The 16614-nt window shown below is 40.0% G+C and overlaps 1 protein-coding gene across 2 annotated transcripts in view; it reads right to left on the bottom strand.

The window, feature by feature from the left end:
* LOC136857947 (uncharacterized) overlaps positions 1–16614 on the bottom strand; it is a 177972-nt gene that overhangs the window by 89662 nt on the left and 71696 nt on the right. For both annotated transcript variants that reach the window (XM_067137071.2, XM_067137072.2), the window contains exon 2: positions 4521–4630. In XM_067137071.2, coding sequence (XP_066993172.1) covers positions 4521–4626 — 106 coding nt within the window. In that variant the 5' untranslated portion in view covers positions 4627–4630. The remainder of the gene's footprint in view (positions 1–4520; positions 4631–16614) is intronic.

The raw sequence follows: 16614 nt of genomic DNA, 5'->3' as shown, positions 1-16614 counted from the left end.
TAGTTTTATGCATTCTCCAGTTGTATAAGTGCAAAATAGCTGGCATTAACTTTTCATGAACTGAAAAGTGAAAAAGATTATGCATTTGAGATGCAGGACGTATACTTTGACATATGCTTCAATTTACTACCGCATGTGAATATGCCTACAACTTGCAATGTCCAGGGTTGTAATTCGGGTTACAATAAACATTAGAATGATCAGCGTCATTTTTGTTTCACCCCCAAAAGATCCCACTCTGTTCTCAAAGTGGTCGAAGGCTATCCCACGTCAACATCTGCCTTAAAGTGATAGTACCCTTAACATAATTTTTCAGTCAGATTAGAGCCATGGCAAAAGTTGGTTGTCAAAGAGAATGCCAAAATCACAAGTACAGCACAGGAAAAAAATTACAGCACGCTTACCTTTGATCAGCCATAATTATCTTTTTTTTCCTAGTTGCTTTTCGTCGCACCGACACAGATAGGTCTTATAGCAACGATAGGATAGGAAAGGCCTAGGAGTTGGAAGGAAGCGGCCGTGGCCTTAATTAAGGTACAGCGCCAGAATTTGCCTGGTGTGAAAATGGGAAACCACGGAAAACCATCTTCGGGGCTGCCGACAGTGGGATTCGAAACCACTATCTCCCGGATGCAAGCTCACAGCCGCGTGCCCCTAACCGCACGGCCAACTAGCTCGGTCCACCATTATCAAGTTGGGAAAATGAACAAATAGCTCATTTCACCAGTTCAAAAATTAATGTCATTCATCAGTTCTGTGGGTATATTGTTAAACATGCAAGCGAAGTGATAGGCTGTACAGCATGTATTGGTTCTATGCAAAACAATACAGAGGAGGACCTAAGAAGTCTAGAAGAATATTTTAATGCATCCAGCTATCTTATTTATCCATCGAGTGAATTATTATTGATGTTTTCTCATGTAGAGGAAGTTGTTGTGAAAAATATTAGTGTACAAGAAGCATATGGGGTGAAATATTTCAAGAATGCCTGGATAGTTTACCTTCAATTACTGTTTCTTATAGACTTGGGTGCTGTACTGAACATGCTCAGGACTTGGTACCAAAATTAATTTATCATTACATACGATGCCGATTTTATTTCCGAACAAAAGAAGTACGGAAAGAAATGCAAGCTTGTACGACCGCAAAACATACCCGCACCCGAAAAATGTCTAAGGTTTCTAGTTTACTGACTGATGGGGTGAAGTGCTGATAAGATTAATTAATTTGAGCATGTTAATATATAATTTAACTTAAGTAGTTATGTAGGAATTACATGTGTATGACATACCGGTACGTAACATCATGTGGGTGCCTGCAGAGTTTTAATGTGTTTATATTACGCAGCATGTACACTAACAGTCGAACATGTGTTTTTTTAAGGTTATAGCTGATAATTGCAACTGAGTTTGATTTTGTGGTGAATTAATGAAATAGCTCTATACACACATACCCGTTTGACATATTCGTTAAGACACTGACGAACCAATTTCAGAAGTAATGTCATTAAATCATTACTAAATGTAAAATATTTCCTACGAATTTGTCACATATTACTTTCAAAACAAGGATCACTATATCTTAATTTGCACGAAACACAGATCGCACATAAACACAGTCAACGGTCAGTAAAGAGAATGCACATTCCTGAGACATAACAATAATAAACACACGGTTTCAAATAATTTATTTAAACGATAAATTCCGAATTAGGTCACATCAGATCTCATTTAAAATCACATGTTCAGGGACATCTGATCCCTGTTTACCTACACCAGCGCAACGTAGTGTAGGAACATATCAAACAGCAGAAGTCGTCACACTATGTACTTCTATTCGTCCTGGTTTGAGTTTAAGCCGAAGCTTTAGTAAGCCACGCACGCCGCTTAAGCAAGGCTTACTCTTTGGCTTAAACACTACGAGTTTCACAGTAGGGGGACCATGTGCAGCTTTACTAAGCTGAACATCTCCGAAGTTGGTAATGCTTGCGCATGCGCAGTGATTCAGTTCTCATCTTTGTTTACATCCGTAGCCTATGATTGATTGACTTGTAGGTTATACATCGTTTCTAGAGGGCAAACGGTTGGAAATAGGTATATACCATCGCGGACTTTTTTGTAGAGGTTTCTATGCTCTACAATTCGTACACTTACACTTGGGGTCTATCGTTGATTGTTCACGCAGCGTAAGCCAAGAAAGCAAGTGACCGACCGACATTTTTGTCTCTTGAGCCTCGAAATATATTCAGAAATATAAGTTATTTATTAATGTTATTGGTTTTACGTCCCACTAACTATGAATTTGAGCACCTTCACCACAGGACTGAGACAGGATCGAACCTGCCAAGTTGGGCTATAAGAGGGCCAGCGCTCTACCATCTGATCTGAATCCTTAGCTTAAACCTCAGTTTCATACAGCTTAAGCCAGTCACAGATAAGCTCGGCTTACCACTTGCACTCCCCACTGTGAAACTCATCCAGAGTTTAAGCTACCGCTTAAGCCCGATCCAAGGCTTAAGCGTATACTGTGAAACCGGGCCTAAATAGTTAGTGTACTGGTCTTCGGTTCAGAGGGTCCCGGGTTCGATTTCTATCCGGGTCGGATATTTTAACCTTAATTGGTTAATTCATCTGGCTCAGGGGTTAGGTATGTGTGACGTCTTCATCATTAGAAATCATCTTACATCGAGCCCTATCCTCACAGACATGCAGGTTGCCTATAAGCCGACTGCTAGAAAGACCTGCTCGAAGCCTCTCCGGAGACCATACGCCGTATTTGTTAGGTATCTTCATTAACTGTGGTTGGCGTCAGGAAGGGCATCTAGCCATAAAATCATGTCATATAAATTCGTTTGACCTCATCCCCAACCCCCTATCAAGAAAAAGTACATAGGAGTAGATACGCAATAATGTTGAAAACAATTTTTTTAATGGAATTACGATCTTAAAGATTACAGTGAAGCCGAGTTGGCAGGTTTGGCTTGAAAAGCTATTGCAGTCAAATTTTAATTTAATTACTATATTAATTACATTATATAGATGCACCCAATACTCTATTCTCTTCCTTCAGTCTTTAAATATAGGGTAGGAAAGGAAACTCGTGTCCTCATCCCAAGGTGGTGCAGCTCTTTTTAGGCAAACCCCCAATGGAGGTGAGTTGCACGTACCATTTCAACACACATACCAGCCCTCCTGCCATCCTTAAATTCTGACAGTACCGGGAATTGAACCGGGCCTCTGAGGATGGCAGCTAATAACACTAACCATTACGCTACAGAGGCAGACTAAATACAGGGTGATCAGATGTCATAAACTGAAAAAGGACATGTTGCTCCAGTATAAAAGTAAAAAATACTTGTATACTGATTTCATTTCATGAAATATTTAATTTCACACCACAAAGATTAAACTTTATGACACACACCCAGGGAGAGATATATTAATTTGTAAAATTAATCATTAATTTATAAACAATTAATAAGTGATATAGTGGGCACAGCCATTATTTGTTTAACCTAATCTTTCTGATGAACATATCTTCTTTACAACACTTTGTTGACTTAGAATATATTTATAGAACTTATTGACTTGCCATTTATGGTGGAATTTCTAAATATGAGATCACTTTAAAGCAAGTCACCAAAATATGATAGCTGAAATTACTATTATCATAAATGGAGAACATTTTGGAATTATTGAAAATTCCTCCCACATGCCGGACGAAATATTACAATGTAGTACATGTCCAGGAAAAAAATGACGTCTGGTCACCCTGTTTAAATACAAACAGAATGTCATCTCCACTTGATGAGCTCATTATTGAAACTGACTGGAAAGCGTCTAGTAGCAGAGATCAATCGCTTTGGTCTGCAGCAAGTCTGTCTTACGATAACTATTCTGCATCGCAGAGATCATGTGATTAATATCTTATCTTCATGGTGTGCAGGCCACTCTATTATAAAAAAAACTTTTTCCTTTGTGAAAAGCTAATGATCAATAAATGAAACTCAAATATTAATAATGAATGATTTATTTGCAATATTTCACAGAGCATCTTTGGCGACCTAGGCCTACGGTAATGACTAATGTGACATTACTGATGGTACACTTTCTGTTTCAATAGCTTCTATTTACACAAATCCATAGCCACAGCATCTCAGGCAACCAAGGCCTGATGACTGATGTGACGTCTCTTCCGTCGCACATTTTGTCGCGTTACAAACATTTTCAAATGACCCCTAGCCTTAATACATATTCATATAAAAAACAAAATGAAATATTGTATTTTTCATTTCCAACTTTAGTAGCATTCCAGCCTCACGTGAAAAGTAAAATGTCAGTCATTTTCTAAAAGAATCACATTTTGCGAAGTACAGTATTTATAACTGAGTAAAATATATCTCAGCTAACTGTAATTCATCCCAGTTACTTTTATTTCATACTTTTCTCATCACTGCTAATTATGACTACAAAATTGAATGACTCTAAATAAAGTTCACTATGCAAGGCTCGGTAACTAACCTTTATACAAGTTGAAGCCATCCTTGACACCGTGGACACAACTTGAGAGCAGGATAAGCAGAAGAGCTATTGTGATGTACAGTGAATGGAGACTCATGGTAACCATTTTTCTGAAACAAGTTTATGAGATCAAGAAACATAAACCATGTTTGGTTTGTGCACATATTTCAAGAGTTTTATCTTATAAATTACTACCTTTTCCTCACAAACAGTTCTTCAATTATTGAACCATTCTGTTCAATCAAGAGAATAGAAATTTTAACACAATTATAATGTTGCGCAATATAACGCCGCTTGTGAAGGCATGACGCTATACAGAAAGCGGGAAGCCAGAAGGTAGTTCCCTAGGAAGGGTGTGGTTGTGTGCAAGTGAAAAAGAATATGTGGGGAAGAGAGAAGGAGAGACGAGACTTTGTTATGGGAAGTCCCGCGCCAACCTAACAGAATTTTAAGCGGGAGCAGACAGGGTCACCACACTACGGGAATCGAGCCATAATTTGTATATTTGAAGGTTTCTCAGGAAAATAAAAAGATGGAAATGATTGCCAGAATTTTACGAAGCCATAGATACCTCAAGGTTTATTAATATATAATTAGATCAATAAACACGCAGCAAGCAGAACCACCGTGGGAAGATCTGGAGTGGCCGCATTCCAGACTCAAGTTGTTTCTCGGTGGATTCCCGAGCGTCCCTTGGTATGTTGCCTCCTATAAGAGCTGAGAGTTATGGAAAAGGGCATCCAGTCGACGATCATATTGCTGCCTCTACGCGTCGCGAGTCTGCGTGTATTGCGGCAGAAACCTTTTTTTATTATTCGAAACAAAGGCCGTGAGTAATGAATACGGTGTGCTAACTTTGATTCTGTGGATCACTAATACATACAGTTACCTGTGGTAAATTCACAAGTGTAATAATATTTAAACACTCATCAGTGATGTCGCGAGTGGCTAATTTCATTGGCAACAAAGGAACGCTGTACTTATAGACTTCCATGAGAAGCGGTAAGGGTTGGTAACAGATAATGATAAAGTGCGCAAATTAGCGAGTGTATAGTTACACGGGAATAGACGACCAGGGGTCGAAATGTTACAGAGTGTTAGAACAGTATTCTAGCCTCAACCTTGTATAGAGGTATAGATCGATATGTTGTGATTAAAATAGGCATAACATTGCAGTAGGAGGTCGAGACGTATTCCAAGAGACGTGTGTTGCAAGATCTTCAAGACGTGGCTTCGAGGAGGCGTTACCTTGAACGAGTCATCCCTCAAGAAGAAGTCACCATAGACCTGCTCTACGTGGAATCCGGACTCCCAGAATCGACCCTGAACGAGACTGCTACGATGATGGATTAGACTATTATAGCCGGCCCGGATGGAGAAAGGAGGGGGTCATCACAATGAGATAAGTGGACCATAACTTTCCTAAGGCATGCAGTAGAATTGGGAGGGGAAATTACGCAGAAACACAAGGATTAATACTTGTAAATATTAATATAGGTTTTTATTATAGCATATCAGGTTGCATATCATAGTGTTTTGACGTATCCCAGGTATTAGGGTAGTTAGATTTTTCTTTTGCCTCTTTGGGTAAAGCAGACAATGGTGTAATTTTGATATCGCGGCATGTGGTCATGTGCCTAGTTGATATATGTGGTTTGAGGGCGATAGACCGGATAATTTCCTTTGTGTCGGTCGTTGGATACATTTTCGTTGTAGGGTTAAGGTTACTATGTGGAATTACCATTGCATGCCAGGGGGAAGAGCAGACATACCTGCGTAATGTAAGGCATGCATGCTGATGGTATTTATTTAGATACGTGGCTCTATTTACGTGCCTTAGATGGGCGTAAACTATAACGGAGGCGCAGGTTTTGGTGCTATTCGACTCTGTGCTACTCTGCCAAACGTTGGGTTTGAACCTCTGACCCCAAGGTTACTGTGTACTCGCCGTATATTGACGGTGAATATTTGATGTGATAGTATGGTAGAACACTTTATGTGATGCAACTGCGACCCGTGTGGGTTGTTAATTGAAGTCAGGTACGTAATGTGAGATGTGTCTTTCCTCACTTATTTTTGTGGCCATTTGCTGCTATGAGTAGAAGCTTGAAAGTCCCTTTGTGAAAGAATGTAGGGTAAGAGGTCTGGCGGTAGTCTGTTTACAAGTTTTTTTGATGTAGGGGGAGGCTCCAGACCAGACTGCAGGTCAATGTTCGCCTGCTCTGTGTTGGTGTGAGCTCGGCCATCTTTAAATCGCTCTGGGGGGAGGTCATTCTCCTTTTGGCAGAGAAGCATTTTGCAAACACAGTGCATCATTTATTTGAACCATTTTACCTCCTTTTCTTTTTTGTTTTTGTTTGATTCGCATTCTTAGGGTTGCGTATTTTACTATGCACTACTGGCACTATGCAACTGTTATGATAGCCCTGTTGACTCAAAGTTTTGCTTGGTGGACACGGGTTCATGTCCGTATATATATGTAGACGTGGTGGTAGTGTAGGTTATTTGAGACGTCTTGTATACTCTTTTGTGCTGCTATCTAGGGGTATTTAAATTTCCAAATAAGGGAGATAACATTCCCATAATAGCTCTAGTTTCTGTAGAATACTCCTAATTCTACCATCATGTCATTTTATGTTGTAGGCATGAATGGTGCTGTCCCATGTTAAGGGCACATCCGTTCTTTCCTGGTTCACAGATCGACGAACTTCGGCATAACGTCATCATCCAGATTGCATTTTCTTTGTTTTCTTTTAAACTGTAAATGTGAGCCTTTGGGGCATTTGTTTAGGCGCTACAGTTGCAATTGTTGTAAATATGTGATTTATGAATACAACTTATACTCACAAAGTCTGATCGTAGCGAAAATGTTCCTCATTTTGTAGTTTATCGTAATTGCGTACGTTCTCCATGATCCTCTCGTCATAAGAGCCCTATTGTCGACCATTTCTGCCGACTGCAGCTGAGCTGGTGCCCGTATGTAAGAACAGGTGAGCAGGTAAGTATGATCCTGCAGTGTTGTTGTGCCCTGTAGGGTACATATTAAAGTGGCGCCCAATGCGCGTGGCGAGATTATCCATGGGGAAGGATAATAATATCCACCATAACGTAGTAATTTGCCTTTAATTGTTTATGACGAGAGTATAGATGCAGACGCCATGTATATCCAATGTAGGATACAAAACGTGTCTGAATGAAGGTGGATTATTAGTTATGAGTTTTCTTTTATAAATGAGGAACTGAAACAGAGAAGCCAGCAGTTTGGTATTGAATCTGTTCAAATTTTAGTGCGTTATAATAACAGAGAATATGGTACTAGTAATTGGTGTCAATATGTTGTCTAACATTTCTTAATTATAGTGAGGATGAGTTCTTTCAGGGCTGTGATCTCGTAATAAACCATTGATATGCCACACACTGTTATTTAGATTTAAACTATAGTGTGTGGTGTCATTATTGTTCACAATTTCTGAGGTTTGTGTTTCATATATGATCAGACAGAGCATAAGTTGATGGGTAGAAATTTAATAAAATCTAGGGTGATGACGGTATGCGGGTGAGACCTCTAATTCTCTCCTGAAGGGTTGGCGTATTCGCAGTATAATAAAATGTCGTTGACATTAGAGGAGATAAGCGAGCTATTGAAGGTAGGATTAGAGACACAGATGTCCGAAATCAGGGCGCAGAATGCTGCTGTAAAGTCACAGGTTATTGATGTAAGTGAAAGACAGATGAGCAAAACGGAGGAGCAGTTAGTAGGATTAGAGGCCCGTACGAAAGAGCAATTAACGGCCTTAGAAAAACGCACCAATATTAAATTAGATCGGTTAATGGCGGACAATGAGCAGACGCAGACACGGCTCGGGGAATTAGATGAGAAAATAGAAAAGGTGCGCATTTGTTGCCTGGAGAACACAGAGGAATTGAGGAGGCAGGTGTCAAACATGGAAAATGTAACAGGGTAGCTAATTATTACATTGAAGGGAGCAGTGGAGATAGTAGAAGAGAGGACGATTAATAATGAAAGTATGGTGGAAGAGACGAAAGCAAAGGTGGCTGGTTTAGAAGTTCAGGTAGAACAAACTGAGATGAGAATAACTGCCAGGATGTCAGAACTTCAAGCAGGTCAGAAAATTGAGAACACGCACCTAAGCAGTACGACTAATGTGAGGGATGTCGAGAACATAGTTGAGATGGAAAGGCAAAGCAAGACGGCCCAACCAACTCAGATAACTAGCGAGAGGGAGAATCGCGCCAGCCTGTCTGAGACGACTAATGTAGTAATGATGACAGATGAGGGTAGCAGCCTACAAGAAGCAAAATTGGAAGAGAAGTTGAAGGCCGACCGAGCTGATTTAGGGCGTGAAGGAAGTCCAGCTAAACAGCGCACCCAACAAATGACGGCAGACTTTAAAGCGTATCCCAAGCAACCCACCCTAAACAAAAATGCTAGCCGACGAAAGAAAAAGAAGAAAGGTCTGCAACTTACGATGAAAGGATTCTATTCCGAATCGTAGCGATGGTCAAGTAAGAAGATGAGACGGCAAAGAAGAGAAAGGCGGCTGTATAGAAGAAGAAGGAGATGGCTACTGGTAACGCGCGCGAGACGTAGGACCAAATTACGGAGCAAGGAAGACCGGTATTATTATGGGAAATCCGGTAGGAAGCGGAAGAAGAAAGAGGGAACTGTGAACTCTAAGCCCAAGAAGGGGGAGCTAGGGATGTTAAATTATAGCCGTTCTCATGGATTGCTAAAGGGTAAATGGAAGATAATTTAGTTCAAGAGGACAGTGGTCGAGACTAAATTGTATCATATGTAAATGAATTTCACCCTAGACATAACTTCTTGTAAATAGTATAGAATTGAACGCAAGAAAACACCATAACGTATCTCTCCTTCATGAGTCGAAAATTACGGTCTCATGAAGTTAAATATACTACGACTGAATTGGAGATATTATCGATAGTTACTGCTCTGAATTATTGGAGGAAATATGTTTATGGTTTTCCTGTCATAATTAGAACTGACCATAAGGCCCTCAATTTTGTACTAAAGACAAATCTGGCAAGCGGCCGGGTTACTAGATGGGCACTTTATGTCCAGCAGTTTGATTTAACTTTTGAGCACTGTCCGGAGAAAATGAATGTACTGGCAGATGCGTTGAGCCGTAGTCCGAATCCGGAAGAAGTTTCGATAAACTTGACAACACTGGGACAGGAAGATCAGGAAGTTTTAGACCAGCTGCGAAATATAGGGCAAGAGCAATTAGAAGACCCTGTTACTAATCCCATGGTGAGGTATTTTAAGAAAGAATTACAACAAATAACCCCAGACTATATTGAGGCAGAGAAGAAGGCGGCATTCTACCATTTCCTTAACGGAATGTTACATAAGTTTGTGGATGAAGAACACACCCGGTTACAAATAGTTGTACCTTCCAATTTACAGGCAGGTTTAATTTGGCTTACACACCGTGCTACAGGACATGCAGGTATTGATAAGGTTACTGCGACACTACAAGAAGCTTTCGTTTGGCCTAAGTTGAGAACTTCAGTTCAGCAGTTGCTTAAGACCTGCGATATATGCCAACGGGTGAAACCGAACCCCTACCTACTAAAGCAAAATCCGAAACCGATACTCCCTACGAAGCCAAGAAAACTCTTCGCAATAGATTGGTACGGGCCAATTCCCGCAGCAAGTAGGTGCTTAAAATACATATTGGTCTGCATGGATGTCTTCATTAAATATGTAACTCTATGCCCGGTACGGAAAGCCAATACCCGAACGGCGCTAAATCAGTTGAAAAATAAGATAATTCCTTCTATGGGGAAACCTGAGAGTTTATTATCGGACCATGGTGCGCAGTTCACTTCCGAGGCCTTTGAAAAGGAACTAGAACGTCTGGGAATCAAACACGTACTATCTAGCATACGGCATCCCGAAGCAAATCCGAGTGAATAATGCGAGAGATTGCTAAGTACTGTCGTATCTACTGTCCGCGAGAACATTATAAGTGGTTGAGTGTGATACCTATTATCACCGAGTCCATCAACTCAACACGACACGAATCTACGTCACAAATTCCTTCGGTTTTACACCACAATGTTTACCCCCGTCGACCTGGGGAGGTCGTCATTCCGTGCCCCACCGACACAAGAATGTCACAAGAGATACGTGTGAGGAGGGCGGCAGAACAGCTGAGGGCGCAGGCGGAACACAGAATGAGGAGAACCAGAAGGAGGCGTTTCCACCGTCCATTACGTGTGAATGAATTAGTTCTCGTTAGGCGCCCTGTCACCAGTCAACCGTCAGCTAGATTTTATCACAAGTTCGCTGAACTATACGTAGGACCTTATCGTATAATTCAGTGTTACGATAATAATGCCTACCGGGTGATGAGTTTGGACGGTAGGACTGAGAAGGTATTCAATGCGGCCAACCTCAAAATTTATATGCCTAGAGGACAAATGCCAATCGAGGACGGTATAGGTGATGAAGAGGTGGATGATGAAGAAGACGATGAAGGTGAAGAAGAGGAAGATGTAGGAGATGCGGACGAAGTACCGGAGACGAAAGACGGTGAAAATGAAACCCTTGACTACAACCCGAATGAAGAAGATATCAATGTGATAAGGACAGAAGAAATTTCGCTACAGAATGGGGAAACAAAGGAAATCGTTGAGACGAAATGTAGGGAGTGTATGGGACATCAAAGAAAATTCTTAGCTCTGTTAGATATATACTATGGAGTCAGAAAGGAACGTGAGGAATTATTGAAGCAAGCTCAGAAGTCACCACAATATGGCTCGGAGTGTATGGAGAAGGGCCCAGTGAGCGTTAAATATCAGACGTAAAGAAAAATACAAAAAATAGATTATTTTCATATTTTTCTTTGCTGTGTAGGGAGGCTAATGAACCATTCTGTTCAATCAAGAGAATGGATATTTAACGCAATTATAATGCTGCGCAATATAACACCGCTTGTGAAGGCATAACGTTATACAGAAAGCGGGAAGCCAGAAGGTAGTTCCCTAGGAAGGGTGTGGTTGTGTGCAAGTGAAAAAAGAATATGTGGGGAGGAGAGAAGGAGAAACGAGCCTTTGTTATGGGAAATCCCGCGCCAACCTAACAGAATTTTAAGCGGGAGCAGACAGGGTCACCACACTACGGGAATCGAGCCATAATTTGTATATTTGAAGGTTTCTCAGGAAAATAAAAAGATGGAAATGATTGCCAGAATTTTACGAAGCCATAGATACCTCAAGGTTTATTAATATATAATTAGATCAATAAACACGCAGCAAGCAGAACCACCGTGGGAAGATCTGGAGTGGCCGCATTCCAGACTCAAGTTGTCTCTCGGTGGATTCCCGAGCGTCCCTTGGTATGTTGCCTCCTATAAGAGCTGAGAGTTATGGAAAGGGGCATCCAGTCGACGATCATATTGCTGCCTGTACGCGTCGCGAGTCTGCGTGTATTGCGGCAGAAACTTTTTTTTATTATTCGGAACAAAGGCCGTGAGTAATGAATACGGTGTTCTAAATTTGATTCTGTGGATCACTAATACATACAGTTACCTGTGGTAAATTCACAAGTGTGATAATATTTAGGCACTCATCAGTGATGTCGCGAGTGGCTAATTTCATTGGCAACAAAGGAACGCTGTACTTATAGACTTCCATGAGAAGCGGTAAGGGTTGGTAACAGATAATGATAAAGTGCGCAAATTAGCGAGTGTATAGTTACACGGGAATAGACGACCAGGGGTCGAAATGTTACAGAGTGTTAGAACAGTATTCTAGCCCCAACCTTGTATAGAGGTATAGATCGATATGTTGTGATTAAAATAGGCATAACATTGCAGTAGGAGGTCGAGACGTATTCCAAGAGACGTGTGGTGCAAGATCTTCAAGACGTGGCTTCGAGGAGGCGTTACCTTGAACGAGTCATCCCTCAAGAAGAAATCACCATGGACCTGCTCTACGTGGAATCCGGACTCCCAGAATCGACCCTGAACGAGACTGCTACGATGATGGATTAGACTATTATAGCCGGCCCGGATGGAGAAAGGAGGGGGTCATCACAATGAGATAAGTGGACCATAACTTTCCTAAGGCATGCAGTAGAATTGGGAGGGGAAATTACGCAGAAACAGAAGGATTAATACTTGTAAATATTAATATAGGTTTTTATTATAGCATATCAGGTTGCATATCATAGTGTTTTGACGTATCCCAGGTATTAGGGTAGTTAGATTTTTCTTTTACCGCTTTAGGTAAAGCAGACAATGGTGTAATTTTGATATCGAGGCATGTGGTCATGTGCCTAGTTGATATATGTGGTTTGAGGGCGATAGACCGGATAATTTCCTTTGTGTCGGTCGTTGGATACATTTTCGTTGTAGGGTTAAGGTTACTATGTGGAATTACCATTACATGCCAGGGGGAAGAGCGGACATACCTGCGTAATGTAAGGCATGCATGCTGATGGTATTTATTTAGATACGTGGCTCTATTTACGTGTCTTAGATGGGCGTAAACTATAACGGAGGCGCAGGTTTTGGTGCTATTCGACTCTGTGCTACTCTGCCAAACGTTGGGTTTGAACCTCTGACCCCAAGGTTACTGTGTACTCGCCGCATATTGACGGTGAAGATTTGATGTGATAGTATGGTAGAACACTTTATGTGATGCAACTGCGACCCGTGTGGGTTAATTGAAGTCAGGTACGTAATGTGAGATGTGTCTTTCCTCACTTATTTTTGTGGCCATTTGCTGCTATGAGTAGAAGCTTGAAAGTCCCTTTGTGAAAGAATGTAGGGTAAGAGGTCTGGCGGTAGTCTGTTTACAAGTTTTTTTGATTTAGGGGGAGGCTCCAGACCAGACTGCAGGTCAATGTTCGCCTGCTCTGTGTTGGTGTGAGCTCGGCCATCTTTAAATCGCTCTGGGGGGAGGTCATTCTCCTTTTGGCAGAGAAGCATTTTGCAAACACAGTGCGTCATTTATTTGAACCATTTTACCTCCTTTTCTTTTTTTGTTTGATTCGCATTCTTAGGGTTGCGTAGTTTACTATGCACTACTGGCACTATGCAACTGTTATGATAGCCCTGTTGACTCAAAGTTTTGCTTGGTGGACACGGGTTCATGTCCGTATATATATGTAGACGTGGTGGTAGTGTAGGTTATTTGAGACGTCTTGTATACTCTTTTGTGCTGCTATCTAGGGGTATTTAAATTTCCAAATATGGGAGAGAACATTCCCATAATAGCTCTAGTTTCTGTAGATTACTCCTAATTCTACCATCATGTCATTTTATGTTGTAGGCATGAATGGTGCTGTCCCATGTTAAGGGCACATCCGTTCTTTCCTGGTTCACAGATCGACGAACTTCGGCATAACGTCATCATCCAGATTGTATTTTCTTTGTTTTCTTTTAAACTGTAAATGTGAGCCTTTGGGGTATTTATTTAGGCACTACAGTTTCAATTGTTGTAAATATGTGATTTATGAATACAACTTATACTCACAAAGTCTGATCGTAGCGAAAATGTTCCTCATTTTGTAGTTTATCGTAATTGCGTACGTTCTCCATGATCCTCTCGTCATAAGAACCCTATTGTCGACCATTTCTGCCGACTGCAGCTGAGCTGGTGCCCATATGTAAGAACAGGTGAGCAGGTAAGTATGATCCTGCAGAGTTGTTGTGCCCTGTAGGGTACATTATGTGGCAGGATTAAGACAGCAGTGGGGAATTGACGAAAATTTCTTAATTTATTGTTTAAAAAATGTTTGGTCTTGTATAAGATATTACCTTGTTTGGACCTTTGAACTCCTTTTTATATGTGGTTTCAAAATGATCATTTATCTGTGAATTTTAATTTTTTTTAACTTGTGAAACGGCATGTACCTACATGTGCAGTTCTAGAAGCGTATTTCCTGTTGCATAAAATACTTTTCTGGATCAGCAAGAATGTAGAGACTTTTGATTAGAGAAAATAAGAGTTCATGTAACTGGTGAATGTGAAAGTCGGGGGTAAATTCCGTATCCTGATTGGTTCTCTTTGGTAGTTGCACCATTTCCTGTTTCTCGATCTTACCCACTCCTTCAGTGGGAGGGAGGTAGTCTCTGCGTCTTTGATTTTTGACCATCCTAGAGAGCGGACGCACACTCTCCCATCGTTCCCATCATGGGATACGTGGTCTCACAGTAAGCACAATATCTTGTTTTATTTCGGTCATTAACTTCATTTAAATGTAATAATTTATTTTCTTGTGCAGGAGTTCATCCTCAAGATTCACATTCACCGTTAAATTTGTGAAAATGACTTACCGGTAGCTTTTCAGTTAAGATCTTGTACAGTTTGTTTCAGAAACAATTCTCTTTATTTTACCATGTAACTAATAATGTAATTAACTTATTCCTCGGGTTTGCCTCCCATAGTTCTGTATCACCTAACACATGCACTCAAAATCTATGCTCATTACTGGAAGAGTTTTAGGTAGTGATGCAGTTTTCTGTGCCTCTGTGTTAGGACCCTTTTTTCTACCTTGTGTAGATTGGGATTACCCCTCATTTAAATCATCGTGTATTGTTGGATACTTAAGGTGTGCTTAAAATATCTTTTGTGCATTGTGAATGTCTGCAGCATGGTTAACACTTAAATTTACTGTATAAGTATCTTTGAGTTTTTGTTTTGCTCTTTCTATTATGAATTTTGCTTTGTTTCCTTTTTAAAACAAGTGTGTTTTATTTAAGGGCAATTAACCTCTACGTTTTCTTCCCTCACAAAGGATATGTTCCATTACCTTGCAGGGTCCATGCCGCTTTCTACATCCATTCCCTAGTTGTCATGTTTCTCAAGCTGTTGTTTACGTTTTGTAGTGCATCGCTTTTGTTGAACCTTAAGTTTCGCTTACTGTGTTTACTCTGTTCATTATTATTATTATTATTATTATTATTATTATTATTATTATTATTATTATTATTGTTATGATTATTTCATTTATGTAATCCAAACAGTTAAACAGTAACAAATTAATTTATACAAGATTTTGGAACCCTTTAGGCCTATTTTTGTGCACATCCCCTCACAATTAATATAAAGAACAATTTTTACAAAATAGCTCTGGTTTTCATATCTTTGCTTTGTTTGAACCAACCAACAGAGTATTGCATTAGCATATATAAAAGGTAATTTGGAAGATACATTCCAAAATTTCAAATATTTCTTCAAATTACATTGAAAAAATTATTAAATAATTTACTTTCTTCATTTCAATAAGCCCGAAAATAAAATCACATGCATGCTGTACTGTACAACCTCTTATATTGTGACACAGGACGACTTATAAGGCTGTTATCCGAATAAGGGGCAGTTTTAGTCTCTACATCAGAGAGAGGCCCAATAGGAGATTTCTATAAAAAATAGTTTTCAAGGTGATTTATTTTTGATCTAACTGTTTCAACTAGACACCCATTTCATCAAATAACAAATTTTGCGATTATGATTTTCCCGGCATGCAATCCCAGTAGTCAGTTTGGTCACATGTCCCTACCTGAGATTCATCTAGTTCACATAGGAACATCTCTTTAAAAATGTGTTTCAAATGTTTTGGCAGCCAGTCTTGTTTACTGAGACACCTTCTACTCTACATCCGAATAACTGTTCATCTGAGTTAACAACACCAATTATATTGCGCAGACTCAGCCGACGTTAGACTCTCCAAAATTTAAAACTTTGAATGATAACTTTCAGTTTAAGACACAGGAAAAATATAATTCCAGTTACTAATAATAATAGTAATAATAATAAGAATTCATCAGACTACAAGTTATTTAATATTGACCGAGGACTTTGTTATGAATTCCGATGGCTATTTGTGGTTGTCAATGTGAGTAGAGGTATACTAGGTGCTGATTCTTTCATATAATTTTAATTTGCTTTTTTCTTTTTATTCTACTAGTATAACGTCACACTAACACATTGAAGGTTTTTGCCGACAGGGTGTTGGGAAAGGGCTAGGACTGGGAAAGTAGCGGCTGTGGTCTTAATTAAGGAACAGCCCCAGCATTTGCCTAGTGTGAAAATGGGA

Source organism: Anabrus simplex, chromosome 1 (genome assembly GCF_040414725.1).
Source record: "Anabrus simplex isolate iqAnaSimp1 chromosome 1, ASM4041472v1, whole genome shotgun sequence".
Classification (NCBI taxonomy): Eukaryota; Metazoa; Arthropoda; class Insecta; order Orthoptera; family Tettigoniidae; genus Anabrus; species Anabrus simplex.
Note: the sequence above shows the minus strand (reverse complement) of the source record. Positions and strands in the feature narration are given on the sequence as shown.